We start from the raw sequence: 25605 nt of genomic DNA, 5'->3' as shown, positions 1-25605 counted from the left end.
GTAGACTCGATAGGTTGAATGCCCTCCGTTTGTGCCTTGATCACCCAATCAACTCTTATTGCTGTTAGTGAACAATAGCAGCATTCATATTTAAATCAGTATTTTACTGTAATGAGTCCTGAAGAAATGTCTCGGCCCCAAACGTTTACTGTTTATTCATTTCCATTGATGCTGCTTGACCTGCTGAGTTCCTCCAGCGTTTTGTGTGTGTGTTGTTTTAGTTTAATGTCTTTAATTCATCATCTGAAATAATTGCCGCCAACAGATCTGTTAAAGTAAATACTGTAGGTGGAGGATTTTTTTTAGTGTGAAGCTGAAATTGCCACCACCATAAATTTATAACTTCTTACTGCCCTTTATTTCCATTTGAGTAACTGTCACATTCTAATTGTGATCTAGTTGTTCTGCCTATTGGAGGTCTTAGGGCTTAAAGTTCATTCATGCAAATCCCAAAAAATGAACTTTGCTGCAAAGAACATATGGCAGGGCAACCAATTTATTGATTGGTGTCTGTTCCCTTATTGAATACAATCATGGCCAATCTTTTACTTCACCCACACTCTCCTGCACTGACCTCATATCTGTTGATTCACTTGACATCTTCAAATCTATCAATCACTGTAGCAATGACAGAACCTCTACATATCCCCATGTAGTGAATTCTGCAGATCTAGCACCAAAGATTCGTTAATTTGTCTTGAATGGCTTACTCTTTATTTTGAAACTGCATCTCTTGTTTCATTCACGTCGCCCTGAGGTTTTCAATCACCCCACTCTGCAAAATGGCAGCTGTAATGTATTTATAGAACCAGAGTCAGGTTTATTGTCACTGATGTAAATCATAACATTTGTTGTTTTGTGTCTGCAGTACAGTGCAGTCATGACAAATTACTACAAGTTATGATAAAATTAATAAATTAGTGATAGTTAAATAAATAGTGCAAAAGAGAAATAGCGTGGTATTGTTCATGGGTTCATGGACTAATCAGCAACTTGTAGCTGAGGGAAGAAAGCTGTTCTTAAAATACTTCAGATAGATCTTCAGACTCCTATTCCTTCTCCCTGAGGGTGCCTTCTTGAGTCACTGCCCTTGGAAGGTGTCCTCGATGGTGGGAAGGTTTCTGTCCGTGATGGAGCTGGCTGAGTCTAAAACCCTCTAGCTTTTTGCAGTCCTACAGTCCTGTGCATTGGCGCATCCATACCTGATGGTGATGTTATCAGTTAGGATGTTCTCCACTGAACGTCTGTAGAAATTTGGTGATATACCAAATCTCCTCAGGCTCCTCAGGAAGTATAGTCATCAAGATTGCATCAATATGTTGGGCCCAGGATAGAGACGTCGATGCTCAGGAACTTGAAACTGCTCACCCTTTCCACAGCAGACTCTTAAATGAGGATTGGTGTGTGTTCTCTTGACTTCCCCTGCCTGAAATCTACATTCAATTTCTTGGTCTTGCTGACATTGAGTGTAAGGTTGTTGTTGTGACACTACTCAACCAACTCAGCTACTCACACCTGTATGCCGTCCTGGAGGAAGGGGTGTTATCACCAATCCACACTAACTGTGGGTTGTCATAACCGCGGTCTCTGCCACAGAGTCTGGGTGCTCTTGCAGGTAGGCATCTGAATGGGGTTGGCAATCCCGTTCATGAGTATCTAAGTTCCAGCCAATTAGTGTATCATTGTGGTGGTATTTAGCACCCTTCCTCTCATTTCAGTCTTGTCTAGCCTTGACCAAAAGCACAGTAACATCAATGCTCCCTGTTTACCTTTGTCCTTGGTCTGGAAAAGAAGGCCATCGTTTAAAACTGTAAAGGAGCAGTACTTATTTAATAACGCAAACCCGAGGAAATCTGCAGATGCTGGAATTTCAAGCAACACACATAAAAATTGCTGGTGAATGCAGCAGGCCAGGCAGCATCTCTAGGAAGAGGGACAGTCGACGTTTTGGGCTGAGACCCTTTGTCAGGACTAACTGAAAGAAGAGCTAGTAAGAGATTTGAAAGTGGGACGTTAAGTTACTGCTTCCAAGCCGCAGTGGCAGTGTTACTTTTCAGTTTGAGAGTTTTAGTTAATGCCCTGTTGGCCTAGCGTTTATTGTTTTTTTTAATTATCAAAGTACATTTATGAATCTCAGGGTTGTATATGGTGATATATATATATATGGTGATACATATATATATATATATATATATATATATATGTATATGTACATATATACTTTGATAATAACTTGAACTTTGAACTTTAACTTTGTACGCACTGTTCTTATTAAAAGTCAGTGAGCTCTGCATCCACTTCAGGGTCTCACCCTCTGTACTTGGGCCATCACCACACATCTTTGTCGTCAAGACTTGATCACAAAGAAAATGGACCCAGCGGAGAGTGAACAGCTGACTATGGCCCTGACATTTGTTGGTCAGATAGGAGTGAAGATGCAGTCAGTGGAGGCTGCAATAGCAGAGGTGACTCATATAGTGCGATGACTTCTTGCAGAATGACAAGCCCAGGCCAAACATAAGTTTGTGGAGGAGAAGCTAAAATTAGCAGAGTCTTGGTTGGCCGAAGTGTCTGTGCAACGTGACAGCTAATATCAGAGTGGCAAGCCCAGTCCAAGCAGGAAGAATAGGTGTCAGCCCTCACAGTGGTAGTTTGGTGACTCACCACAGCCAACAGGAACCAGGCGGCAGTGAGTACTGCTCTCTCGGCTGCCTTTCAGCAGCTTCCAACCGGAATTAGGTGACAGCCATTACTACTCTCGACTCTCGCAGCCATAATTCAGCAGCCTTCTGTCAGATCATTCCCAACATCTCCCACACCCTCCTCTTTAACAATCTCATCAGCTTCAGCCATTAATGGTCCGACTCCCATGACCGGACCAGAACTGAATATTCCTCCACCAGCCAGATAATCTGGTGGCCCTGATGGCTGCAGGTATTTTATTTTCCAGTGTGAGCTAACATTCCAAGCCCAGTCAGGTTGGTTCGAATGTTCAAATGGATCCAGTCGCAGAGTGGCCCAACCATCTACAGCGAAACCCTCTGGACATAGTGTCTGATTGAGGACCACAGTTCACAGCCCATTTTTGGAAGGCTTTCTGTTCTCTTTTGTGTGCCACAGCCAATGATTCATCAGGTTTCTAATCCCAATTTAATGACCAGACTGAGAGAGTGAATCAGGAGGTGGAGACAACCCTGTGCTGCCTTGTCTATTCCAAACCCACGACCTGGAGCTCCCAACTAGTTTAGGCAGAGACTGGCCACAACAACCTCCAGTCATCCTTGGCTGGCATGTCCCCCCTTTGAATGCCAGAAGGGATTCCAGCCATCACTTCTCCCTGCCCAAGAGATTGTCATGAGAGTTCCTGCCGTTAGTTGGTCCAATGCTACAAGCGCACATGGAGATGGATCAAGGCTTCCCTGCTGTGCGGTTAGAAACAATATGCCCAGTAGGTCGATCGGCTCCACTGATAGGTGGCATCTTTCAAGTCAAGAGAGAATGTCTGCCTGGTGTCTAGAGATCTTCCTGTGAAAGTCATAAGCCACAAGTTGGCCCCATACTATTTGGGACTATTTGTAGTGGAGAAGATTAACGAATACAGATTGTACCTATGAAGATCCACGCATTGTTCCATGTTTCCCAGCTCAAGTTGCTAACTTCCTTCTCCCTTGCCCTAGTCACCCCTTCCCACGATAGATAGGTTTCCGTCCATTCTTTGTGGCACCTCCTGGCATCTTGCTGGATGTGGGGCAGGGTCCGGTATCTCATGCATTTAGAAGGTTATAGCCCAGAGAAATGTTCTTGGTTTCTGGCTTGTGATATGTTACAGACAATTAGTGTTTCATTGTGGTGGTATTTAACTCCTTTCCTCTTTTTTCAGTCTTCTTGAGTCTTGATCAAAAGCACAGTAATGTCATCTCTCCCTGCTTACATTTGTCCTTGTTCTGGGAAAGAGGACAAGCATTTAGATTGATGCTGTAAATGAGCAGTATTCATTTAGTGTTAAGTTACTGCTTCCAAGCCGCTATGTCAGCACTAGCTTTCATTTTGGGAGTTTTAGTTAACGGTCCTATTGGCCCAGCAATTATTGTTTTTCCTTTAATTCTGTACAGTTCTTATTAAAAGTCAGTGACCTGTTTATCAGCTTTGGTGTTTCTCTCCCTGCCCTTGGACCATCACTGCCCATTTTTATAAATGCTCTACTGCTGAGGAAGTCAAGGATCCAGTTGAAGGAGGAGGTACAGAGGCCCAGGTTTTGAAACTTGTCTATTGGTATGAAGGGATGATGGCATTGAATGCCAGCAAACAGCAGCCTGATATACAGTAGTTATTGTTTTCCAGATGGTCCAAAGCCCAGATGACAGCCGGTGAGATTGTGTCTACGTAGACATTTTGTGGTGTTAGGCAAATTGCAGTGGGTCCAGATATGAGCATGTTTCCCCGACATTTTCCCTCAGAAACTAAGCGACATGGTTTGTCCTTGTTGACACTTGTGACCTCGACAAGGCAAGGTGCTATCTTGTGTGTCTTCAATTATTTTCCCATAAGAGGTGCGATTGCAATCATTCTCAGCTCCCTAACCTCAGGATCATTTCAGGCAGCTGTCACCTCTTATTGAGGAGATCCTCTAAACTCCAGGCTCAAGGAGAGGAACGTCACCAACTTTTCATTTTGGATCAGACAATGAATGCACAAGCAACGCAGGCTTCATCATGGTGTAAGCATTTATGCACTCTGTCTGCCTTTGCAGACACCTCCTTGGTTGCACCATTGGTCATGGTGCTGGTGGGTCATTTGCAGCCCCCATGTGGCAAGAATGTGTGGGTTGTGAGCATTGTTCTTCTACGTGTGCCCTCTTCTCTTGTTACTTCCATTGGGAAGGTAATAGAGGAGCTTAAATACTCACACACACAAACAGCTTCTTCCCGTCCACCATCAGAATTCTGAATAGCCTATGAACACAATTTTTTTGTAATTTATAGTAAGTTTTATGTTCTTGCTGTTGCAGAATAACAAATTTCATGTTATATAAGGCAGTGATAATAGACCTGAAACCAGATCTGGGAGTACACTGCCATGCAACTCTGATCATTACAGGGTCTGTTTATTCATTGGCAATGCTAACATACAGTATAATCTTGTCTAGTGCTATATCCCTTTAAGAGCACTCTGTGAAGATAGCACTTGCTGTGGAAAATTGTAACGACTGCAAAAACTTGCAAGACATCCTGAAATCAACAACAGTTTCAGTCCCGTGTTACACAGTGTAAGGTGGGGAACCAAGCCACTGAGTCTGTGTACAGAACAAAATCCTTCAGACTTGATTTTACTAAACATTAAACAACATAACCTTCAATGAGTATAATGTAAAATCAATTGCATTGCTTCACACATGCTTTGACAACTAGGGAACAGTTTTTGAGATATTATAGCCTGCTCTTGAATTATTTCTTTTGTCCAGTAATGTTCACTGTCTGCTGATGAAAACTCTTCAGCCCCTCTGTTGTATTGTGGGAAGTTGCATCTAAAGAAAAAAAGTCATCTCTTGATCGATTCAGAGATGATCCCCTCTAACTGACTACCATTTCACCCACCAGCCTTTAGAATCTCCTGCAAATTGAAGCTGCATTGTTCTCCATCCTTCCAGCAGAATGACGGTTCCAGGCCTAGTGCTAGAAATTCTGGGTCTTTGTAGCACTTTCACCAGTACCATTCAAATAACCCCCAGCAACAAAGAAAGCTCAACTCCAAACCTAAACTGATTGGATCTATTTCTGGTCCCTATGAGGTGTTCACATTGGAGTACAAACAGCAATACATCCAGAGCACAAACAAATCAATTTTTAAAGTATTAATATCTTTGAAATAGTTGGCAAACCTTTCCGTGAACGTAATGAGAATGGTGCCTTCATATGGAACAGATCTTTGCCCTCCTATATCCGCAGTATCACCAATGCCTCCTAGATCCTGATATAGTCTCTGTGCTCTGACAGCCTGCACCCATTCCTAAGTGTTCAGAAGATTCAGGCAGGTTTGTTGCACTGGTGTTGGGCTGAAGTTTTGAGACTTGGAGACTGGTGGCCACATCAGGTTCCAAGAATATCTAACTCCCAGCCGCACCGACCATTTTCAGTCACCTCATCCACAGGGGTAATTCTGCGTCACTCCTTTCATTCCTTCTACAAAGGTTGCATACCTCTTCTTTCATTATGTCCAATTTTCCATTTTCAATCACTTGAGAGATGACATAGCCCTTCACAGCCAGTGAAATTTTGCTGTGATGCGTGGTTGTTCCAGTGATGCAAAAGCCAGTTTGTAATCTGTCACTCTCACCATCTTCATTGGGCTGCTTCAAAATGGGCACAGTTGTCCTGTTCATTACCACTTCCAGGGCCTCTCCCCTGCATGACCATTCCCAGGGCTTGCCATCTAATCTGGAACTCCATGCTTGCCCGCTTCTACAGCTAAACCTACGAGGTGCTCACATTGGAGTACAAACAGCAATACATCCAGAGCACAAAAAATTTACGAATGCTGGAAATCTTAAGTCACATGCACAAAATGCTAGGGGAACTCAGCAGGTCAGGTAGCATCAATGGAGAGGATAAAAATTTTTTTTTGTTTAGTTTCCTCCATAGACCATTTATTTCCCTTTGTAGATACTACCTGTCTACGGAGCTCCCCCAGCATTTTTTGTGTGTTGCATTCCACATGCACATTTTGTTTAAAAGATTGGATTGTTTCTAAGATAAAACACTCAGCAGAGCGATTTAGGTATTTAAAAAAACTAAGGACTATTTATGTACTTTACAATCTTTCTGTCTCTGAAATGAATCTCTTGACACCTGTGTAAATTGTTATAATTAATAGAATCAAAGTTTGATACAATACTATCTGCCTTGTCTACAAATAGCCAAAATCTTTTTTGACATGCATCCCATAGTTCAGGTAACAACTCTGTAATGGCCAGATAATCAGTTCCAATGAAGTTGAATGAGAGCAGAATAAGACCGCAAGACATAGGAACTTAATTAGGCCATTCGACCAATTGAGTCTTCTCTCCCATTCCATCATGACTAATTTATTGTCTCTTTCAATCCCATTCTCCTGCCTCCTATCAACCTCTGCTCTAAATGTACCCAATGAAAATAATGCCTAGAGCACCAAAATAGTGCCCTGCAGTCATCGTGGGTGGCATTTTGGTAACAAAAGAAGAGACTGTAGTTTAATGTCTTGTGCAGGGGCTAGAGGAATCAACAGAGAGTAATAAGGATGTGAGATATCAGAAATAATGAACAAAAAGATATGCACTCTTTGTGCAAGAAATGAAAGAAATGGTATAAAATGTGATCTGAGAGAATTAGAATTGGAATGATGCAGAGAGATAAGTCCAGGAGGAGCAACGCTCCGGTTGGAATATCTCTCTCTGACCTGAGATTAATCTGTTTCTATTTTCAGAGATGCTGCCCGAGCTGTTAAGTGTTTCCAGTATTTTCTGTTTCTATTTTGCAAATCCTGCATTAGCAAATTGTTGATTTTCAGGAATTTGGATCTTTGACCCAGGACAATGATTTGCAAATCTTAAAAGAAAAAACTGAATATGTCTGCCATCTGAACCTCAAAATGTTTTCTTTATTCAGATTTTTGGTCTCAAAAATGTTCTTTCTGGTTTTACTTGTTCCTTCCCACTTTTGAACAATGGAACATTTTGTCTTGAAGCCTAATTGCCTTGTTTTATGATAATTAAAGTATTTTTCCCTGTGGTGGGATAAGAGTTTGTCAAAATTGAATTTGTGATTTTTGGTTTTGAAAGTATGTGTGTTAAGGTATTCTCTGACCAGATTTAAAAATTAAGACCAGATTGAAGGTGTCTCTGAGAGTGGAGAGGTCAGAATGCAGATGGTTCTGTTTTGAGGTGCTGCTCCAATTGTAGTTGCTTTGAAAGGTAATAATTTTTAACTCCAACAAAAGTAAGTCATACGCAGCTATCTCAAATATAGGTCAACTTTAAAAGTGTGACATTAATTGCATCTTAAATGATAAGAGCTGTTATTCTGAGAGGGTTTTGGTTGTACTCGGTTTAAGCTTCCCAATGATAGCATTAAGTAAAACCGCCATTGATAGTGTGGTATGAAGGGAGTGCCACATAATCAGAGGTATTCACCTTTGGATGAGGCATCGTTCTGGTGATGTGAAATACACCATACATTATTGAAAGAAGAGCAAGAGTTCTTTTTGGTAGCCAGTCAAATCAAAATGCTTTGGTAGCACATTATCTGATCATTGTCATTCTGTGGGACCTAACTGCAAGCATATTGTAGCGTCAAAGTATTCTTCTCTGTTGTTGTTTTGTATAAGCAAATCAACCGCGACAGAGCTATAAACAGAGCCTGCCTTCATATTGAAATTATAACTGTAAACAAGTGTTGTTTGGCTGCAACAATATATAAAGTGAATCAGAATCAGAATCAGGTTTATTATCATCAGCATGTGTTGTGAAATTTGTTAACTTTGCAGCAGCAGTTCAATGACATAGAAGAAAAAAATAATAATATATAAGTAAATCAATTACAGTATAAGTATATTGAATAGATTAAAAATTATGTAAAAACAAATAATATATATTTAAAAAGTGAGGTAGTGTTCAAGGGTTCAATGTCCATTTAGGAATCGGATGGCAGAGGGGAAGAAGTTGTTCCTGAATCACTGAGTGTGTGCCCTCAGGCTTCTGTACCTCCTACCTGATAGTAACAGTGATAAAAGGGCATGCCCTGGGTGCTGGAGGTCCTTAATAATGGATGCTGCCTTTCTGAGACACAGCTCCTTGATGATGTCCTGGGTACTTTGTAGGCTAGTTGGCAAGATGGAGCCGACTAAATTTACAGCCCTCTGCAGCTTCTTTCGGTCCTGTGCAGTAGTGTACACCCCCCCCCCCCCCCCCAATACCAGACAGTGATGCAGCCTATCAGAATGCTCTCCATGGTACATCTGTAGAGGTTTTTGAGTGTATTTGTTGACATACCAAATCTCTTCAACCTCTTAGTGAAGTATAGTCACTGTCTTGCCTTCTTTATAACTGTATCACTATGTTGTGACCAGGTTAGGTCCTTAGATATCTTGACTCCCAGGAACTTGAAACTGCTCACTCCTTCCACTTCTGATCCCTCTATGAGGATTGGTATGTGTTCCTTCATCTTACCCTTCCTGAAATCAGCTCTTTTGTCTTACTGATGTTGAGTGCCAGGTTGTTGCTGTGACACCACTAGTTGGCATATCTTACTCCTGTACACCCTTTTGTCACCATCTGAGATTCTACCAACAATGGTGGTATCATCAGCTAATTTATAGATGGTATTTGAGCTATGCCTAGCCCCACAGTCATAGGTATAGAGCAGGGGGCTAAGCACACACCCTTGAGGTGTGCCAGTGTTGATCGTCAGAGAGGAGGATATGTTATCACCAATCCGCACAGATTGTGTTCTTCCGGTTAGGAAGTTGAGGATCCAATTGCATAGGGAGGTACAGAGGCCCAAGTTCTGTAACTTCTCAATCAGGATTGTGGGAATGATGGTATTAAATGCTGAGCTATAGTCAATGAACAGCATCCTGACATAGGTGTTTGTGTTGTCCAGGTGGTCTAAAGCCATGTGAAAAGCCATTGAGATTGCATCTACTGTTTAACAAAATACAGTTATTTAAACGATATAGTACAGAGTACATGTATAAAACAGTGATGTTTGTTAAGGTTCCTTAAGTATGTTGTTGCCAGAGGTGGTAGTGCGGATAATGTCCCACTGCTTATTAAATGCTCTCAATGATGTGTGTCTCAAATAGCCTCTGACAACCAAGTCTAGCTCCCGGCCTTCATGTGTGGCTTAGCTACTAAGTCTGGTGGAAATATTTCTACAGATGGGAGAAGGGGTAAAGGTGGGTTACTGGCACCTTAAGACCAGTCGCTTCGGGCAGGTGGGGCTTGTCAGCCATGGTTGGCAAATCACCTAGGAAAAGGAAAACTCCTCACTTAAACCTACACTCCCTTGTGGCTATACCCACTTGTGGGGAAAAATCCGGAGCTGGAGATCCTAAGGTGGCCCTAAGCTGAGTCCGGCGCTGACTGGCGAGACCTGCAATGCCGCTGGTGCCGAACTGTCTTGGTCCCTTCAGTTCCTATGGACTCATCACCTGTGTGGAGAGGAGGAGCTCGCTACATGAGCAATAGCTTGCTCTCCATATCATACTGCCCTGGCTTGCGTATTATGTAGACAGCTTGGACACTACATTCCTAGTTAACCCCGACCAATGGAGGGCCTCAAGGTGCTTGTTATAATGCAGTGGCCCAAAAACTTTGATGGGGCAGTTTGTTGGGGCAGCATGGTAGTGTAGCGGTTTGTACAATCGCTTTACTGTGCCAGCAACCGCTGACCAAGATTCAATTCCTGCCACTCTCTATAAGGAACTTGTACATTCTCCCTGGACCACGTGGGTTTCCTCCTGGTGCTCTGGCTTCCCCCCACACTTCGTTTGGTTAGGTCAGGATCAGTAAGTTGTGGGCATGCTATGTTGGGACCAAAAATGTAGCAGCACTGGTAGTCTGCCCACAGCAGATTTGATTTGATGTAAACAACGTATTTCACTGATGTTTCAATGTACTTGGCAAATAAAGCTAACCTTTATCTTCTTTCAGTAATCATTGTACATCAGGGAATGGGAATAAAGATACATAAATGGAAAGAGCAACAGACAGATTGCTGGAGGAACTCAGGAAGTCAGGCAACATCTATGGAGGGAAACAAACCATCGATGTTTTGAGCCAGGACCCTTCATCAGGACTGACGAAGGGTCTTGGCTCAAAAAGTCGATGGCTTATTCCCCTCCATAGATGCTGCCTGACCTGATGAGTCCCTCCAGCATTTTGAGTGTTGCTCTGGATTTCCAGGATTTGTAGAATCTCTTGTGTTTATATAATTGGAATTTTTTTTTAAGGATCTATAAAGATCTCTAGATTAATGAAAGTCAGTGAAAAAGGAATAGAAGAGAGGGGTTCTGAAAAGTTGAGATCTATTGGAGATCCGGAGACTTGGAAGGGTTCAGGGATAGAGGGATTGGGATGGCTCATCTATGGAGGGTTTTGAAGGAGGAATAGTCTGTGGAGATTTGGGGAGGAATACATTGTGAAGAGATTGTAAAAATGTAATGTACAATTATTGAAAATAAATAGACTTTTTAAAATCACTTTGGCTGTTATATTTGGAGCACTGAAGTATATAGAACTGCAAGTTGCAATACAAGCCCTGCCTAATCTGGAGTAATGTGTGCAGACCTGGTTGTCACTCATTTGGGAGCATGCGTATGGATCCTAGAGGGTGAGTGCCATAGATTTAACTTACCAACACAACAACATAGGAGCCTTTTCTATCAGATGTTCATGGACTTTTGGGAGCATTCCTTTCCTTTTCTTATAACCCTATAGTCTTTCAACTTAATCTCTTTTGCATATGCTCCACAATTTTCCTTTGACATTATTTTTAGCCATTTACCTACTCTATGAAGTAATTTACAGTAACCAGTCATTCAGAACAATACATGGACTGCAATGATTAAAATAAGAGCTGAGATTGCAGAAGCTGGGTTTATATTCTACCAAATCTAGAAAGGGGGATTTGATTCAAAATTACAAGGGGAGTTCGTAGAATTTAGAGAGGTGCATCTCTGTTGAATGAAGGCTTGCAATACAGTCTTGAAGTGAATGGATCGTTCAAGAGTTCAGAAATATTCTTATATGCTGAGGATGGTTGACAATAACAATAATCGGTAAAATGTTAATTTTAAATTTAAGTTTGATAGTGTATGTTAATCAAATGATATTAATGGATAAAGGGAAGAAAAAGTATTTGTAATGAGGTCAACAGTGACTTTATTAAATGATAGATGTGGCTTGAAGGAATAAGAGACTACATTTTTATCTATAATTCTACTTTGTTGTGAGACCATATTTTTTAATTTGTTGACATAAATTTAGCCATGTAATGTACTTAATGCATAGGCTAATCCCAAAAACATACACCAGAGGAAGAAAAAAACTACTGATATAGGTTGCTTTGAACAATAATTTTTTGGATTAGGAAGTGTTTGTATTTTTGGACTATTTCACAACATTTTGAAAATCCCAAAGTCTTTTCTTTGCCTGTTATTGGGTTTAGTGACTCTTAATTCCCAATTTATGCTCCCAATGATCAAAGTTCTAAATCAGGATATGAATTTGTAAAATTACCAAATTCTTTATCTAAATGGCATATATTTGGTCTCTCTGTGGCATTTTACAATAAATGCATTGAACTATTTAATTAGACAAAATGTGTGCTAATTCTGACCTTTGTTAATTTCATTATGGTAAGGATTAGAAGGTTTCAGGGAATTTTGTGTTGTATCTAGTTTCACATACCGTAACAATCAAAGCTGTTATCATTGGATTGGTGAAATTGCCGAAGAGAGGACAGGAATATATTGTTAGAAATTACTACACAGGAATTCAGCTCCCACCAGTAAAAGGTAAACAAGCTACAATGTGCTAACTATGTATTGTACTCTGCCTCCAAAATTCACTTCATTAAAGTCATTAGGCTAAATTGCATGGGCAAAGTAGAACAACTGTGAATAAAATATGGGCAGAAAATGCCGGAAACACTTCACACATGTGGAAACAGGAAGAAAATTAGTGTGTGTTAACACTGTGTCGCTATTAACACTAATACCTGGCAAAAAATAGTTTCAAACTAATAAAATCCTGGAGTGAGTCACCTAATGTCAAAAAATTGTGATGTCCTAATTGTCTGCTGGGTTGTAGGACTATGGAAAGATCTGGATAATGGGACTGATAGAATTGGAGCTGGCAAAAGCTTGATAGGCCAGATGGTCATCTGTTTATTGACAATTCTATGAGGTTGTATAATTGCGTCTGTCCCTGCCATGTAGCATGTTTGGCTCTGCTAATTATTTACTTATTGTAAACATAAGAGATTCTGCAAATGTCAAGATCTTGAGCAACACATACAAGATGCTGGAGGAACTCAGCTAGTCAGGCAGCATGAATGGAGTGGAATAAATAGTTGATGTTTCAGACTGAGACCCTTCATCAGGACTAGAAAGGAAGGGGTAAGAATCCAAAAAAAGAAGATGGGTAAGGATTGTCTTCCCCCTTAACCTTACAAATGTCCTCTATTTTTATCAACCTTTGATGTGGAGAAATATTTCCTGCACCTAACCAGTCTCACCTCATACATACCTCAATTATGTTCCCACTTAACTTCCTCTTCCTCAGGGAGAACAGACCTAATCTTTCTAATCTGTCCTCATAACTGAACTGTTACATCCTGTGAATATCCTTAGCAACCTTGCTAGTGCTAGAGTCATTTGCATATTTGAACCCAAACCAATGAAAGTCAGTGTCCCATATGGGTTACTAATCATATTATCTACCTGCATTGCTATCTTCGAGAATCTACTGTATGGACTTGTGCTTCGAGGTCCTTTTGTTCCTCATTACTGCTTGTGACCCGGTGATGGTGTATGTCCTGTTCTTATTCCAGTTTCCAAAACACACACACTCACATCTGTTTGTATTAAGCTTCATCAGCCATTTTTCTGCCAATGTCTCCAAAACATGGATGCCCATGTGCAGCCTAAGAACTACTTTCCACACGATAAACAGCTGCCAATCTTACTATCACCTGCAAAATCACTGATCTTATTTCACACATCCGCATCCTAGTTATTCATGTACATGCAGTGGTCACTTTATTAGGTACCCCTGTACACCTGTTTGTTGATGCAAATATCTAATCAGCCAATCATATGGCAGCAACTGAATGCATAAAAGCATGCAGACATGGTCAAGAGGTTCAGTTATTGTTCAGACTAAACATCAGAATGGAGAAGAAATGGGATCTAAGTGTCTTTGACCATGGAATAATTGTTGGTGCTAGACGGGTTGGTTTGATTACCTCAAAAACTGCTGATCTCCTGCGATTTTCATGCACAGCAGTCTCTAGAGTTCACAGAGAATGGTGAGGAAAACGAAAAGCATCCAGTACTATGGGCACAAATGAGAGGTTTTGTTGTTGTTTTGTATGACAGATATTTTTCCCTTCACACTTCTAATTGGTCATTGGCAAGCCACTCCTCCAGCTCATGGCTGCATCAATGGACTAGGGCAAAGCCGTCTCGGATCTTGGTGAGAGGGCATGTTTGGACAAGGTGGAGGATGTCCTGGGCTGGAGTACTGCAGGGGCAAGCTGGGGTTCGTTAGGTGCCCTATCAGTGTAGTGTTTGCTCTGTTTTGGCAGGTTGACTTCTGAGTCTATTTGTGGCATCCAGCTGTTTCTGGTAGCTGTAGTAAACCCCTGGAGAAGCGAGGTGGAGCTGTCAGTCAAATCTCCACCAGGGGTGGGGGGGGGTGCGGTTGTGGGTGGAATGTGTTGTTGTGCCATTCAGTTATTCAGTGTGTTTGTCATAGCAGTCAAGGTCTTCCAAGTTGTAGAAAGGTTTTCAGGATTTGAATCATGAAGTTGGAGGGGCATTTCGTGAGTGAGGTCAGAGGACAATAGCTAGACTGGTTCAAGCTGGCAGGAAGGCAACAGTAACGCAAATAACCACATGTTACAACAGTGGTGTGCAGAAAAGGATCTCTGAATGCACAACATGTCAAACCTTGAAGTAGATGGGCTACAGCAGCAGAAGACCACAAGCATACACTCAGTAGCCACTTTATTATGTACAAGAGGTACCAAATAAAGCGGTCACTGGGTGTACATTGCAAACAGCAAGGTTCCCAGCACCAGACCTCGTTAGACATCGCCAGTCAGAGGCATCTAAATGTAAAAACAACCCTCTACCATCACACATCTCCTATTAGCCGATTTTGGATGTAGTTTGATAATATACCTTGGAACCCATGGTCCCTAACCTTTAGAATCAATCTCAGGCGTCAAAGCCTTACTCAAGTTCTCCCTGGCATTAATTCAAGGGCTGGATGTGAAGTGAATCCCGATCCTCTCTGCAGTGTCAGTGCTATGTTGCTGGACTGACAGAAGATCTCCTTTGAATCATTGGTTGCTTCCTAACTCTTAGGGAGTTAGGCAGTAAACTGAAAAGCAGGATCCTCAGGGTAGTAATCTCCAGGTTACCACGCCTGTGCCACATGCCAGTGAGGGTAAGAATAGGATGATTCGTCACAGGAATGTGTGGCCGAGAACTTGATGCGGAGGTGGTGGCAGTGGTTTTTCAGATATCTGGATCGTTGGGGTCTTTTCTGGGGAAGGTATGATCTGTACAAAAAGGAGCAGTTACGCCTGAGCCCAGTTTTATAACACTGTAGTACTATTGGTAGTGTTCTAATTTGTTTCATCTAAATACACAATTTGTTACTCAATTTGTCTCTTTTATACCTTTTTAACTATTTGCATGAAACTTCAGATAATTGGGGCAGCTGCTTAACTGGGCCAAAATGTACTGGCCTGTTGTGTTCCAGCCAACCGGAATCCACGTATTATAACAGTGAGTTAGAAAGTGCAGTTGAACCTGGTGGAACATGCTTTGAGAAAAGAGAATGTTCATGGCGGGTGGGGTCTTTGATTACGCTGACTACTTTACTGATGCAGCGAGAAGTATAGGCAGAATCCAAGAAGAAGGCTGGTTTCTGTTATGCGCTGAGATGTGTCCACATCTCTTGGCAGTTTCTTGCAGTCATATGCAGAACAGTTGCCATTCCAGACAGGATGCTTTTTATGGTGTATCGATTAAAGTTGTTAAGCTTCAACGGAGAAATGCCAAATTTCTTTAACGTTCTAAGGAAATAAAGGCTTTGTTTAGCCTTTTTGGCTGTGAGGTCTGTGTGGTTGGACCAGGATAGACTATTAGTGATGCTCACTCTTAGAACTTGAAGCTTTCAACTGTCTTAACCACAACCCCATTGATTTAGACAGAAGCATGTACACCAGCCCCCTTCATGAAGTCAGTGACCAGTTTATTTGTTTTGCTGACATTGAGGGAAAGGTTGTCATGATATTACATTGTTGGGGATGTGAGATGGGGGCAGGGAATGTTGTTAGCTGATGTTAGAGATTGCCACTGCAGTAGATGAAAGCTCATGGCAATACACAAGTGATTGTTCATCTTAATACTCATAGTTAGTACGCAAGGTTTTTAACGTTAAGTACACTATGTTGAGCATTCCTAATCAGAAAAGAGTAATTAAGAATACCTTTCTAAAAGTTTACTTTCACTATTTTACAGATAATTTTCACTTCATGTATGTATTAGTTTTAGACTTGCCATATAGTCATACATGTCCATAGACCTCTAAGTCTTCTTATTCTATCTTTAATGATTGGTCTCAAAATGAGCTTTGTGCTTGTTTGTTTTTAAAAAAAAATCAGAATCAGGTTTAATCTCACTGGTGTTGCTTTTGAAATTTGTTGCTTTTATGACAGCAGTACGATGCAATACATGATAATAAAAATTGCAAATTACAGTAAGCATATATTAAATAGTTGAATTAAATATGTAGTGCAAAAAAAGCAGTGAGGTAGTGTTTATGGGTTCAAGGTCCATTCAGAAATCTGATGGTAGAAAGGAAGAAGCTGTTCCCCTCTTTCTAGTCAGGAGTATATTGGAAAAAGGTAATTTGGTGGGATTGACTTGTCTAACCTCATATTCATCCAAAGATATTTTCATAGCAACACACAGAGATTACTGGAGGAAGCGGCTGGTCGGGTTCAATCAATTCATTTCTGTTGAGTGTTTGGATGTAGGTTTCCCTTGGGATTCTTGTTTGAATCCCTTGAAGCTCAGTGTTCACCTTATCCACTCAGAGACACTTAATCAATGTCACTAATGGCACTGCTTGTGACTGTAACCATTGTGCATTATTCCTCTTTCTCTTTACAGCCAGGAACATCTTCTATAATGTCTTTCTTTCTTTGCCCTAATGTGTGGGACTGTCATCTTTGCCCATCGGATAGGACTCTGGGGAGCTTGACTTTTCTTGTTAAATGCACAGAAGCTATCAAAGGTCATTGATAGATTTGAGCTTTTCCAAAGATAATAATTGACTTCAGTTTTCATTAATGCATTTCCTCTTGCCCTGACTGACTGGCATTGAAATAAACTATTGCTACACTACCCATATGTTTGTCAAATTACAAATTAATCGTGATCTGACTTAACTACTGTGCAAGATGACTGTGAGTGATGTGCTTTCATTGTAGGTTGTATGTTTCACCAAGAAGGCAGCTGACCATGGAACAGAAAGCCATGAGCCCACTTGAGTGGTGTAGACAGGTGCTTGACCACCCCGGCCATGAGGTTGAAGCAGCTAAGCGATCATTGTGCTTCAGACTTGACCAAGGTGAGAACAATATACACACATTACCCAGGTTTTGCTACTGACAGCCATGTCATCTTTGAATAAGCTAACATATATAATGTGAATAAATAACTGCTTCAGTTTTCATTAATAAGAGGACAATCCCTTGTAATCCCTGTATTACTCTAAAAATGCATCATTATGAATGCTTTAAAGTAATTTAATGGAAAAATGCAATAAATGCAGGAAACCTGCTTTCTGATTTTGTTGGTAAGGCTAGCCTCATTTTTCCTCACTGATCCGTACATAACAATTCTCCAAGTTGATGTCTGTTGAAGCCCTTACTAATTTACCCGTGTCCAACTTTGAAATGTATAGCTATACTCGATTTTTTGGTGTGGCATTGTTAAAAACCTGAGCACCAGGAGCAACTGCAGTGATCAAACCATCAATCTATAGATAATATAAACAGGAAAATCTAAGAACGTTCAGCAGGTCCACCCGCATAAGTGGCTAGTGTTACGTTTCACATTATTGAACCGCGTCACTCAGAACTGTCCAGAGGTACTAATTTGCATTGTTGATATCATCTCTTGTGCGAGGAAATATTAAATTTTAATTTCAGGTGTTGAATTTGGATGTAGTTGAAAGTTCATATACAGTACAGAGATATAATCAGTTGAATGATCACCTATGCCTATCAGAGCTCCTCTTTAACATTAACACTCAAAAGAATGAATTAAAATTGCTTGGAATGTTATTATTCACGACTGGTGACAGAAAGGGTTTTGCAGTATCTGATTAATTTTGAATAGTAGTCTTGTTGTTTTACATCATAGTAAGTTCTTTGTAAGGGTTTGAAACCATGGGCAGCTCTGTAGTAAATCAAAAGAGCTTTTATTACATGGCTTTACCTCTTAAGTAATAATACATTTATATTTGAATGGTTATAAAAATCTTTGTGCTCTCTTTTATTACATTGAACATTGGGATAAGTAATGCTCCGTAAAGTTAGACAAACGATAGATATTTCAAAATCTTTGCAAAGTTAATGTGTCCGCACCTGGGGCTACATGGATTGTCTTTTTTATTGCAGAACAGGGAGAGCTAATGAGATAGAACCAGAGCAGAGTTCAGTCAGTGTTGCAGGCTTGGGGTGTGATAGCAGTGAGTGGACTTTTGAATTATGGTGGTTTGGAATTAATGAGAGCAACGCAACCTTGCAAGGGTCAACCTTGCAAAGTAGCCTTGGATTGGGGACACAGGGTGAGGAAGGCAAAATTATTTCCCTCAGGTTGTTGGTGACATTTCTAACTCAACTAGCTTTTTGACAAACACAAATGCTATTTAAAGGTTTAATGTTGAGGTATTGCAAAGTGCTGGTGAAGCCTCACTTGGAGTATTGTGAGCAGCTTTGGGCCCCTTATCTCAGAAAGGATGTGCTGACACAGGAGAGGGTTCGAAGGAAGTTCACAAAAATAATTCCAGGATTGAGCGGCTTGTCGTATGAAGAATGTTGGATGGCTCAAGGCCTGTATTCATTGGAATTCAGATGAACGAGGGGTGATATAATTGAAACCTTTGGAATGGTGAAAGGCCTCAATAGAGTGGATGTAGAGAGGATGTTTCATATGATGGGAGAGTCTAGGACCAGAGGACACAGGCTCAGAGCAGAGGGTCATCCTCTTAGATCGGAGGTGAGGAGGAATTACTTTAGCCAGAGAGTGGTGAATCTAGAATTTGTTGTCATAGGCAGCTGTGGAGGCTAGGATTTACATATATTTAAGGCAGAGGTTAATAGATTCTTGATCGGTGAAGGCATAAAGGGGTACAGGGAGAAGGCAGGAGACTGGGGCAGAGAAAGAAAATGGATCAGCCGTGAAGAAATAGTGGAGCAGACTTGATGGGCCAAATGGCCTAATTCCGCTCTTATATATTGGCTTTATGGCCTTAATTTCAGATTTATTTCAGTAACTGGTTTTGATTTAATTTTCCTAGCTACCATGGAGGGATTTGATTCATTTGACTCCCCAGTCATTACTGCAAGTCTGTGCATTACTCACCTGTAATATAACCACAATGCCACAGCACGTATGAGTGAGTTATTCATTTTGCCTGAAAGAGATAGTAAATTAATTTTCATTTATTTTGGAGAATAAGTATGGCACTTTAAATGCTTCCTGCCTTGCTAAATTGCCATCAGTTTTGACAACCAAAACAATGTCACAGTAACATTGAAAGGTTTTGCGTGTTTCAGAATGTCAGAACAAGGAAAGACAGCAAAGGCAACATGTAAGCTATTTAGAACACAATATAGTATAATAATTTTGGTTTAGTGTACCTTACCAATTTATTGGGGCTGATATCTGTCTTACTAACCAAGATGGGAAGAAAATGGAGCTGATAGATGGAAGTGGACTTCCATTTGCTGGCATTACAGGATGTCCCGGGGTTACGAACAAGATCCATTCCTAAGTCTGTCTTTAAGTCAAATTTGTATCTAAGTCGGAACAGGTACATAATACTCTATTATTCTCACTTCATCCTTTAAAATTGTTCCGACCGTTGACTGACTGTAGCCTAATACTTTTCCAATGACCGATGGCATTTCATCTCCTTCCAATTGCTTTATTATTTCCACTTTATTTTCAATCATGATTGTTTTCTTTGATTACATAGAGACTTTGATTAAAGTCCCTGTGAATATGATTGTGCGGAGAGTGAAATAAACATGAGATGGGAATTATCAATCCATAAATTTAACTGGTTTACCGCTTCCGTCAACGGAACAGAAACACTGCGGATTCAGCAGCAGCCGCGGGTGGCGGGTCCTGAGCTCCCCTGAGTCCTAAAGCCCACTCGCACCGAGACAAGTTAAATGGGACAAGTGGGGGCGATGATGACTGGAAAAGGGGGGTCAGGGTGAATCTTGCTAAGAAAAATTTAAGCCAAATACAAAATTACACACTTAACACAGTGTTAACAGGAACGTGAATAGACTTAAAATGGCGGACGGCGTTCTCCTTCCTCAAGCCGACGAATTTTTAATATAATAAGCTTTATGGCGGTCAGTAAGTACAAGTTGTCCGTAAGTCGGACGTTCATAACCCAGGGACTGAGTGTAGTTATTCATCCCTATTTGTCCATGAAGAAGCAGTTAAGAGTTGGAGCAGTTGAACACAGCTGGAGCACTGGAATTAGGTCTAGGCCAAACTGGTTTACAGACTTCCTTCAGCCAGCTTCGGAGAATCATTGACAGCATCCACAACACCTCGAACCCTCACTTTCCTCAATGATGAGAACTTGTATTTCATTGAAGTGCAAATTTGGAAATTGCCGAGTCAATTGCCACAATGTACCCAACATCCTGATAGTCGCCATGGGACATTTACATTGCAGCAGTTCTCCACAGCACAGCAAGTAAGTGGATATCTACTTGCACTCTTGGCTTCTGATTCCCAGTCATTCATTCTTCGTGACCAAATTATACCACAGTTGGGTCCTTGGGTCCGTGAAGTGCAATTCAGGCAAATCACTGGAGAGGTTAGGGAACAGTTCTACTCCCAAGACAAACTGACTGATTTGCTCAACACCACTAACTCACAAAGAGTGGCATGCATCTCAGTAATCTGTTATTTTGGCCTCATGTCTTTGGTCAGCCTCAACTCAATGGGGAGCTTTAACTGAAACATGTAAAAACATGAGAACTCTGGACAGACTGAAAGAGAAGGCCTTAGCACATATTTTAAAACTGAGTAGAAGGAGGCTTAGAGGGGAACTTTAGAAGTTGCTTCTCCACCCAAAAAACAGGTGGGCTTAGAAACTTGTTGTCCAAGGCACTTTCACCATATTCAAAGGCATATAATGTCAAAGCTACAGAGTGCTGGGAGATTGGGACTAAAAATTGCTGTGGAACAATGAACCAGATAGCTTCTAATTTATACTGTAGAACCTCAATGGGAAAAGAGCTTTAGCTACATAGAAGTTGATCATGGTGACGATGCAGAAGGTGGTTAAGTAGCAGGTTGTTAAAAATGCATTAATGTTTATGTTCAGTATCAATCTTTCCACCAAAAATAACTGGTAGTTGGTAATTGGTTTATTATTGTCACAAGATCCAGTGAAAAACTTTGTTTTGCGTGCCATTGATCATGTCAAAATATCAGTACAATGAGGTATACAAAGAGAAAACAAACACGGAATGCAGAATATAGGAATGGTTGCAGAGAAAGTACAGTGCAGGTAGGCACTGAGGTCCAGGGGCCATGGCAAGGTAAATTGTGAGGTCAAGAGTTCATCTGAAACATACAGAATGTCCTTTCAAAAGTCTTATAATAGCAGAAAAGAAGCTGTTCTGGAGTGTGATGGTGTGCATTTTCAAGCTTTTATATCCTCTGCCTTATGGAAGAGCGTAGGAGTGGAGTGGAGAAGAGAGAATTTCCAGGTTGAGAGGGGTCTTCAGTTATGTTGGCTCTTTCTTGACTGGGAAGCTGGTTTTTGAGATGGACTGAGGTGTGTCCACAACTCTCTGCAGTTTGTGTCCTTGAGCAGAGCAGTTGCCAGACCAATCTACAATGATATACATTATTGGAGATAGTGATATGTACAGCTGCTACAGAACTGTGCTGCACACAAGTATTTAAAACATCATCCACAATTTTTCTGGGTGGACACCAGATGTTACGCATCTTGCACTACTTTCTTACTCTGTGTTTCTCTAACACTTTCAGTGTGAGAGGTAGAAAGTGGCCATGGGCGTTCGAGATACTCCTGGACCATGACCTTTAATAGCCCTGATCTGCAAATTGCAGCAAAAAAGATCTCCTAACCCACATGCCCTCCTGGTGCTATAGCTGTTGAGTAGAAATGGTACAGTTATTCTGAGAAATGGTATGTTGATCAATTGCCATGATCAAAGAGCAGACTGTTGAGACCTCTGTGAAAATCCTGAAACTTCCATTGAAAGTGGATGAGTTAGAAAAGCCAAATCTTCCACATTAACTATGATCAGCTTCACAAGAATGAGATCACAGACTTCTGTAAGGAGGAGTCAGGTAAGTATCTGTTGAGTCCACCACAAGCTCTGTAGTTGACCATAAGGTGAAGAAGCTAAGTGCTGGAACATAGAAACATAGAAACAGAAAACCTACAGCACAATACGGGCACTTCAGCCCACAGAGTTGTGCCAGACATGTCCCTACCTTAGAAATTACTAGACATGTACCTATCCAGAAGTCTCTGAAAGGACCCTTTCGTATCCGCCTCCACCACCATTGCCGGCAGCCCATTCCATGCACTCAGCACTCTCTGAGTAAAAAACTTACCCCTGACATCTCCTCTGTACCTACTCCCCAGCACCTTAAACCTGTGTCCTCCTGTGGCAACCATTTCAGCTCTGGGAACAAGCCTCTGACTATCCACACGATCAATGCCTCTCATTATCTTATACACCTCTATCAGGTCACATCTTCTCCTCCGTCGCTCCAAGGAGAAAAGGCCGAGTTCACTCAATCTGTTTTCATAAGGCATGCTCCCCAATCCAGGCAACATCCTTGTAAGTCTCCTCCGCACCGTTTCTATAGCTTCAACATCCTTCCTGTAGTGAGGCGACCAGAACTGAGCACAGTACCCCAAGTGGGGTCTGACCAGGGTCCTATATAGCTGCAACATTACCTCTCGGCTCCTAAATTCAATTCTACGATTAATGAAAGCCAATACACCGTATGCCTTCTTAACCACAGTGTCAACCTGCGCAGCTGCTTTGAGCGTCCTAGGGACTCGGACCCCAAGATCCCTCTGGTCCTCCACATTGCCAAGAATCTTACCATTAATACTATATTCTGCCATCGTATTTCACCTACCAAAATGAACCACTTCACACTTATCTGGGTTGAACTCCAGCTGCCATTTCTCAGCCCAGTTTTGCATCCCAGCAATGTCCCGCTGTAACATCTGACAGCCCTCTGCACTATCCACAACACCTCCAACCTTTGTGTCATCAGCAAACTTTCTAACCCATCCCTCCACTTCCTCATCCAGGTCATTTATAAAAATCACGAAGAGTAAGGATCCCAGAACAGATCCCTGAGTCACACCACTGGTCACCGACCTCCATGCAGGATATGACCTGTCTACAACCACTCTTTGCCTTCTGTGGGCAAGCCAGTTCTGGATCCACAAAGCAATGTCCCCTTGGATCCCATGCCTCCTTACTTTCTCAATAAGCCTTGCATGGGGTACCTTATCAAATTCGTTAGATTCTGGACTAGTTCCTGAGGATTGGAGGGTGGCTAATGTAACCCCACTTTTTAAAAAAGGAGGGAGAGAGAAACCGGGGAATTATAGACCGGTTAGCCTAACGTCGGTGGTGGGGAAACTGCTGGAGTCAGTTATCAAAGATGTGATAACAGCACATTTGGAAAGCGGTGAAATCATCGGACAAAGTCAGCATGGACTTGTGAAAGGAAAATCATGTCTGACGAATCTCATAGAACTTTTTGAGGATGTAACTAGTAGAGTGGATAGGGGAGAACCAGTGGATGTGGTATATTTGGATTTTCAAAAGGCTTTTGACAAGGTCCCACACAGGAGATTGGTGTGCAAACTTAAAGCACATGGTATTGGGGGTAAGGTATTGATGTGGATGGAGAATTGGTTAGCAGACAGGAAGCAAAGAGTGGGAATAAACGGGACCTTTTCAGAATGGCAGGCGGTGACTAGTGGGGTACCGCAAGGCTCAGTGCTGGGACCCCAGTTGTTTACAATATATATTAATGACTTGGATGAGGGAATTAAATGCAGCATCTCCAAGTTTGCGGATGACACGAAGCTGGGTGGCAGTGTTAGCTGTGAGGAGGATGCTAAGAGGATGCAGAGTGACTTGGATAGGTTGGGTGAGTGGGCAAATTCATGGCAGATGCAATTTAATGTGGATAAATGTGAAGTTATCCACTTTGGTAGCAAAAATAGGAAAACAGATTATTATCTGAATGGTGGCTGATTAGGAAAAGGGGAGGTGCAACGAGACCTGGGTGTCATTATACACCAGTCATTGAAAGTGGGCATGCAGGTACAACAGGCGGTGAAAAAGGCGAATGGTATGCTGGCACTTATAGCGAGAGGATTTGAGTGCAGGAGCAGGGAGGTACTACTGCAGTTGTACAAGGCCTTGGTGAGACCACACCTGGAGTATTGTGTGCAGTTTTGGTCCCCTAATCTGAGGAAAGACACCCTTGCCATAGAGGGAGTACAAAGAAGGTTCACCAGATTGATTCCTGGGATGGCAGGACTTTCATATGAAGAAAGACTGAATGAACTGGGCTTGTACTCGATGGAATTTAGAAGATTGAGGGGGGATCTGATTGAAACGTATAAAATCCTAAAGGGATTGGACAGGCTAGATGCAGGAAGATTGTTCCCGATGTTGGGGAAGTCCAGAACAAGGGGTCACAGTTTGAGGATAAAGGGGAAGCCTTTTAGGACCGAGATTAGGAAAAACTTCTTCACTCAGAGAGTGGTGAATCTGTGGAATTCTCTGCCACAGGAAGCAGTTGAGGCCAGTACATTGGCTATATTTAAGAGGGAGTTAGATATGGCCCTTGTGGCTACGGGGATCAGGGGGTATGGAGGGAAGGCTGGGGCGGGGTTCTGAGTTGGGTGATCAGCCATGATCATAATAAATGGCGGTGCAGGCTCGAAGGGCCGAATGGCCTACTCCTGCACCTATTTTCTATGTTTCTATATTTCTAAATGCCTTGCTGAAATCCATATACACTACATCTACTGATCTTCCTTCATCAATGTGTCTAGTCACATCCTCAAAAAATTCAATCAGGCCTGTAAGGCATGACCTGCCCTTGACAAAGCCATGCTGACTATTCCTAATCATATTATACCTCTCCAAATGTTCATAAATCCTGCCTCTCAGGATCTTCTCCATCAACTTACCAACCACTGAGGTAAGACTCACTGGTCTATAATTTCCCGGGCTATCTCTACTCCCTTTCTTGAATAAAGGAGCAACATCCACAACCCTCCAATCCTCCAGAACCTCTCCTGTCCGCATTGATGATGCAAAGAGAATCATCAGAGGATCAAGAATCTCCTCCCTCGCCTCCCACAGTAGTCTGGGGTACATCTCATCCGGTCCCGGTGACTGATCCAACTTGATGCTTTCCAAAAGCTGCAGCACATCCTCTTTCTTAATATCTACATGCTCAAACTTTTCACTCTGCTGCAAGTCA

At 41.7% G+C, this 25605-nt stretch overlaps 1 protein-coding gene across 1 annotated transcript in view; it reads left to right on the top strand.

Annotated features, from left to right (window-relative positions):
* slain1a (SLAIN motif family, member 1a) overlaps positions 1-25605 on the top strand; it is a 137816-nt gene that overhangs the window by 5846 nt on the left and 106365 nt on the right. The window contains exon 2 of the mRNA XM_072258757.1: positions 17265-17404. Coding sequence (XP_072114858.1) covers positions 17265-17404 — 140 coding nt within the window. The remainder of the gene's footprint in view (positions 1-17264; positions 17405-25605) is intronic.

Source organism: Mobula birostris, chromosome 5 (assembly GCF_030028105.1).
Source record: "Mobula birostris isolate sMobBir1 chromosome 5, sMobBir1.hap1, whole genome shotgun sequence".
Classification (NCBI taxonomy): Eukaryota; Metazoa; Chordata; class Chondrichthyes; order Myliobatiformes; family Myliobatidae; genus Mobula; species Mobula birostris.
Note: the sequence above shows the minus strand (reverse complement) of the source record. Positions and strands in the feature narration are given on the sequence as shown.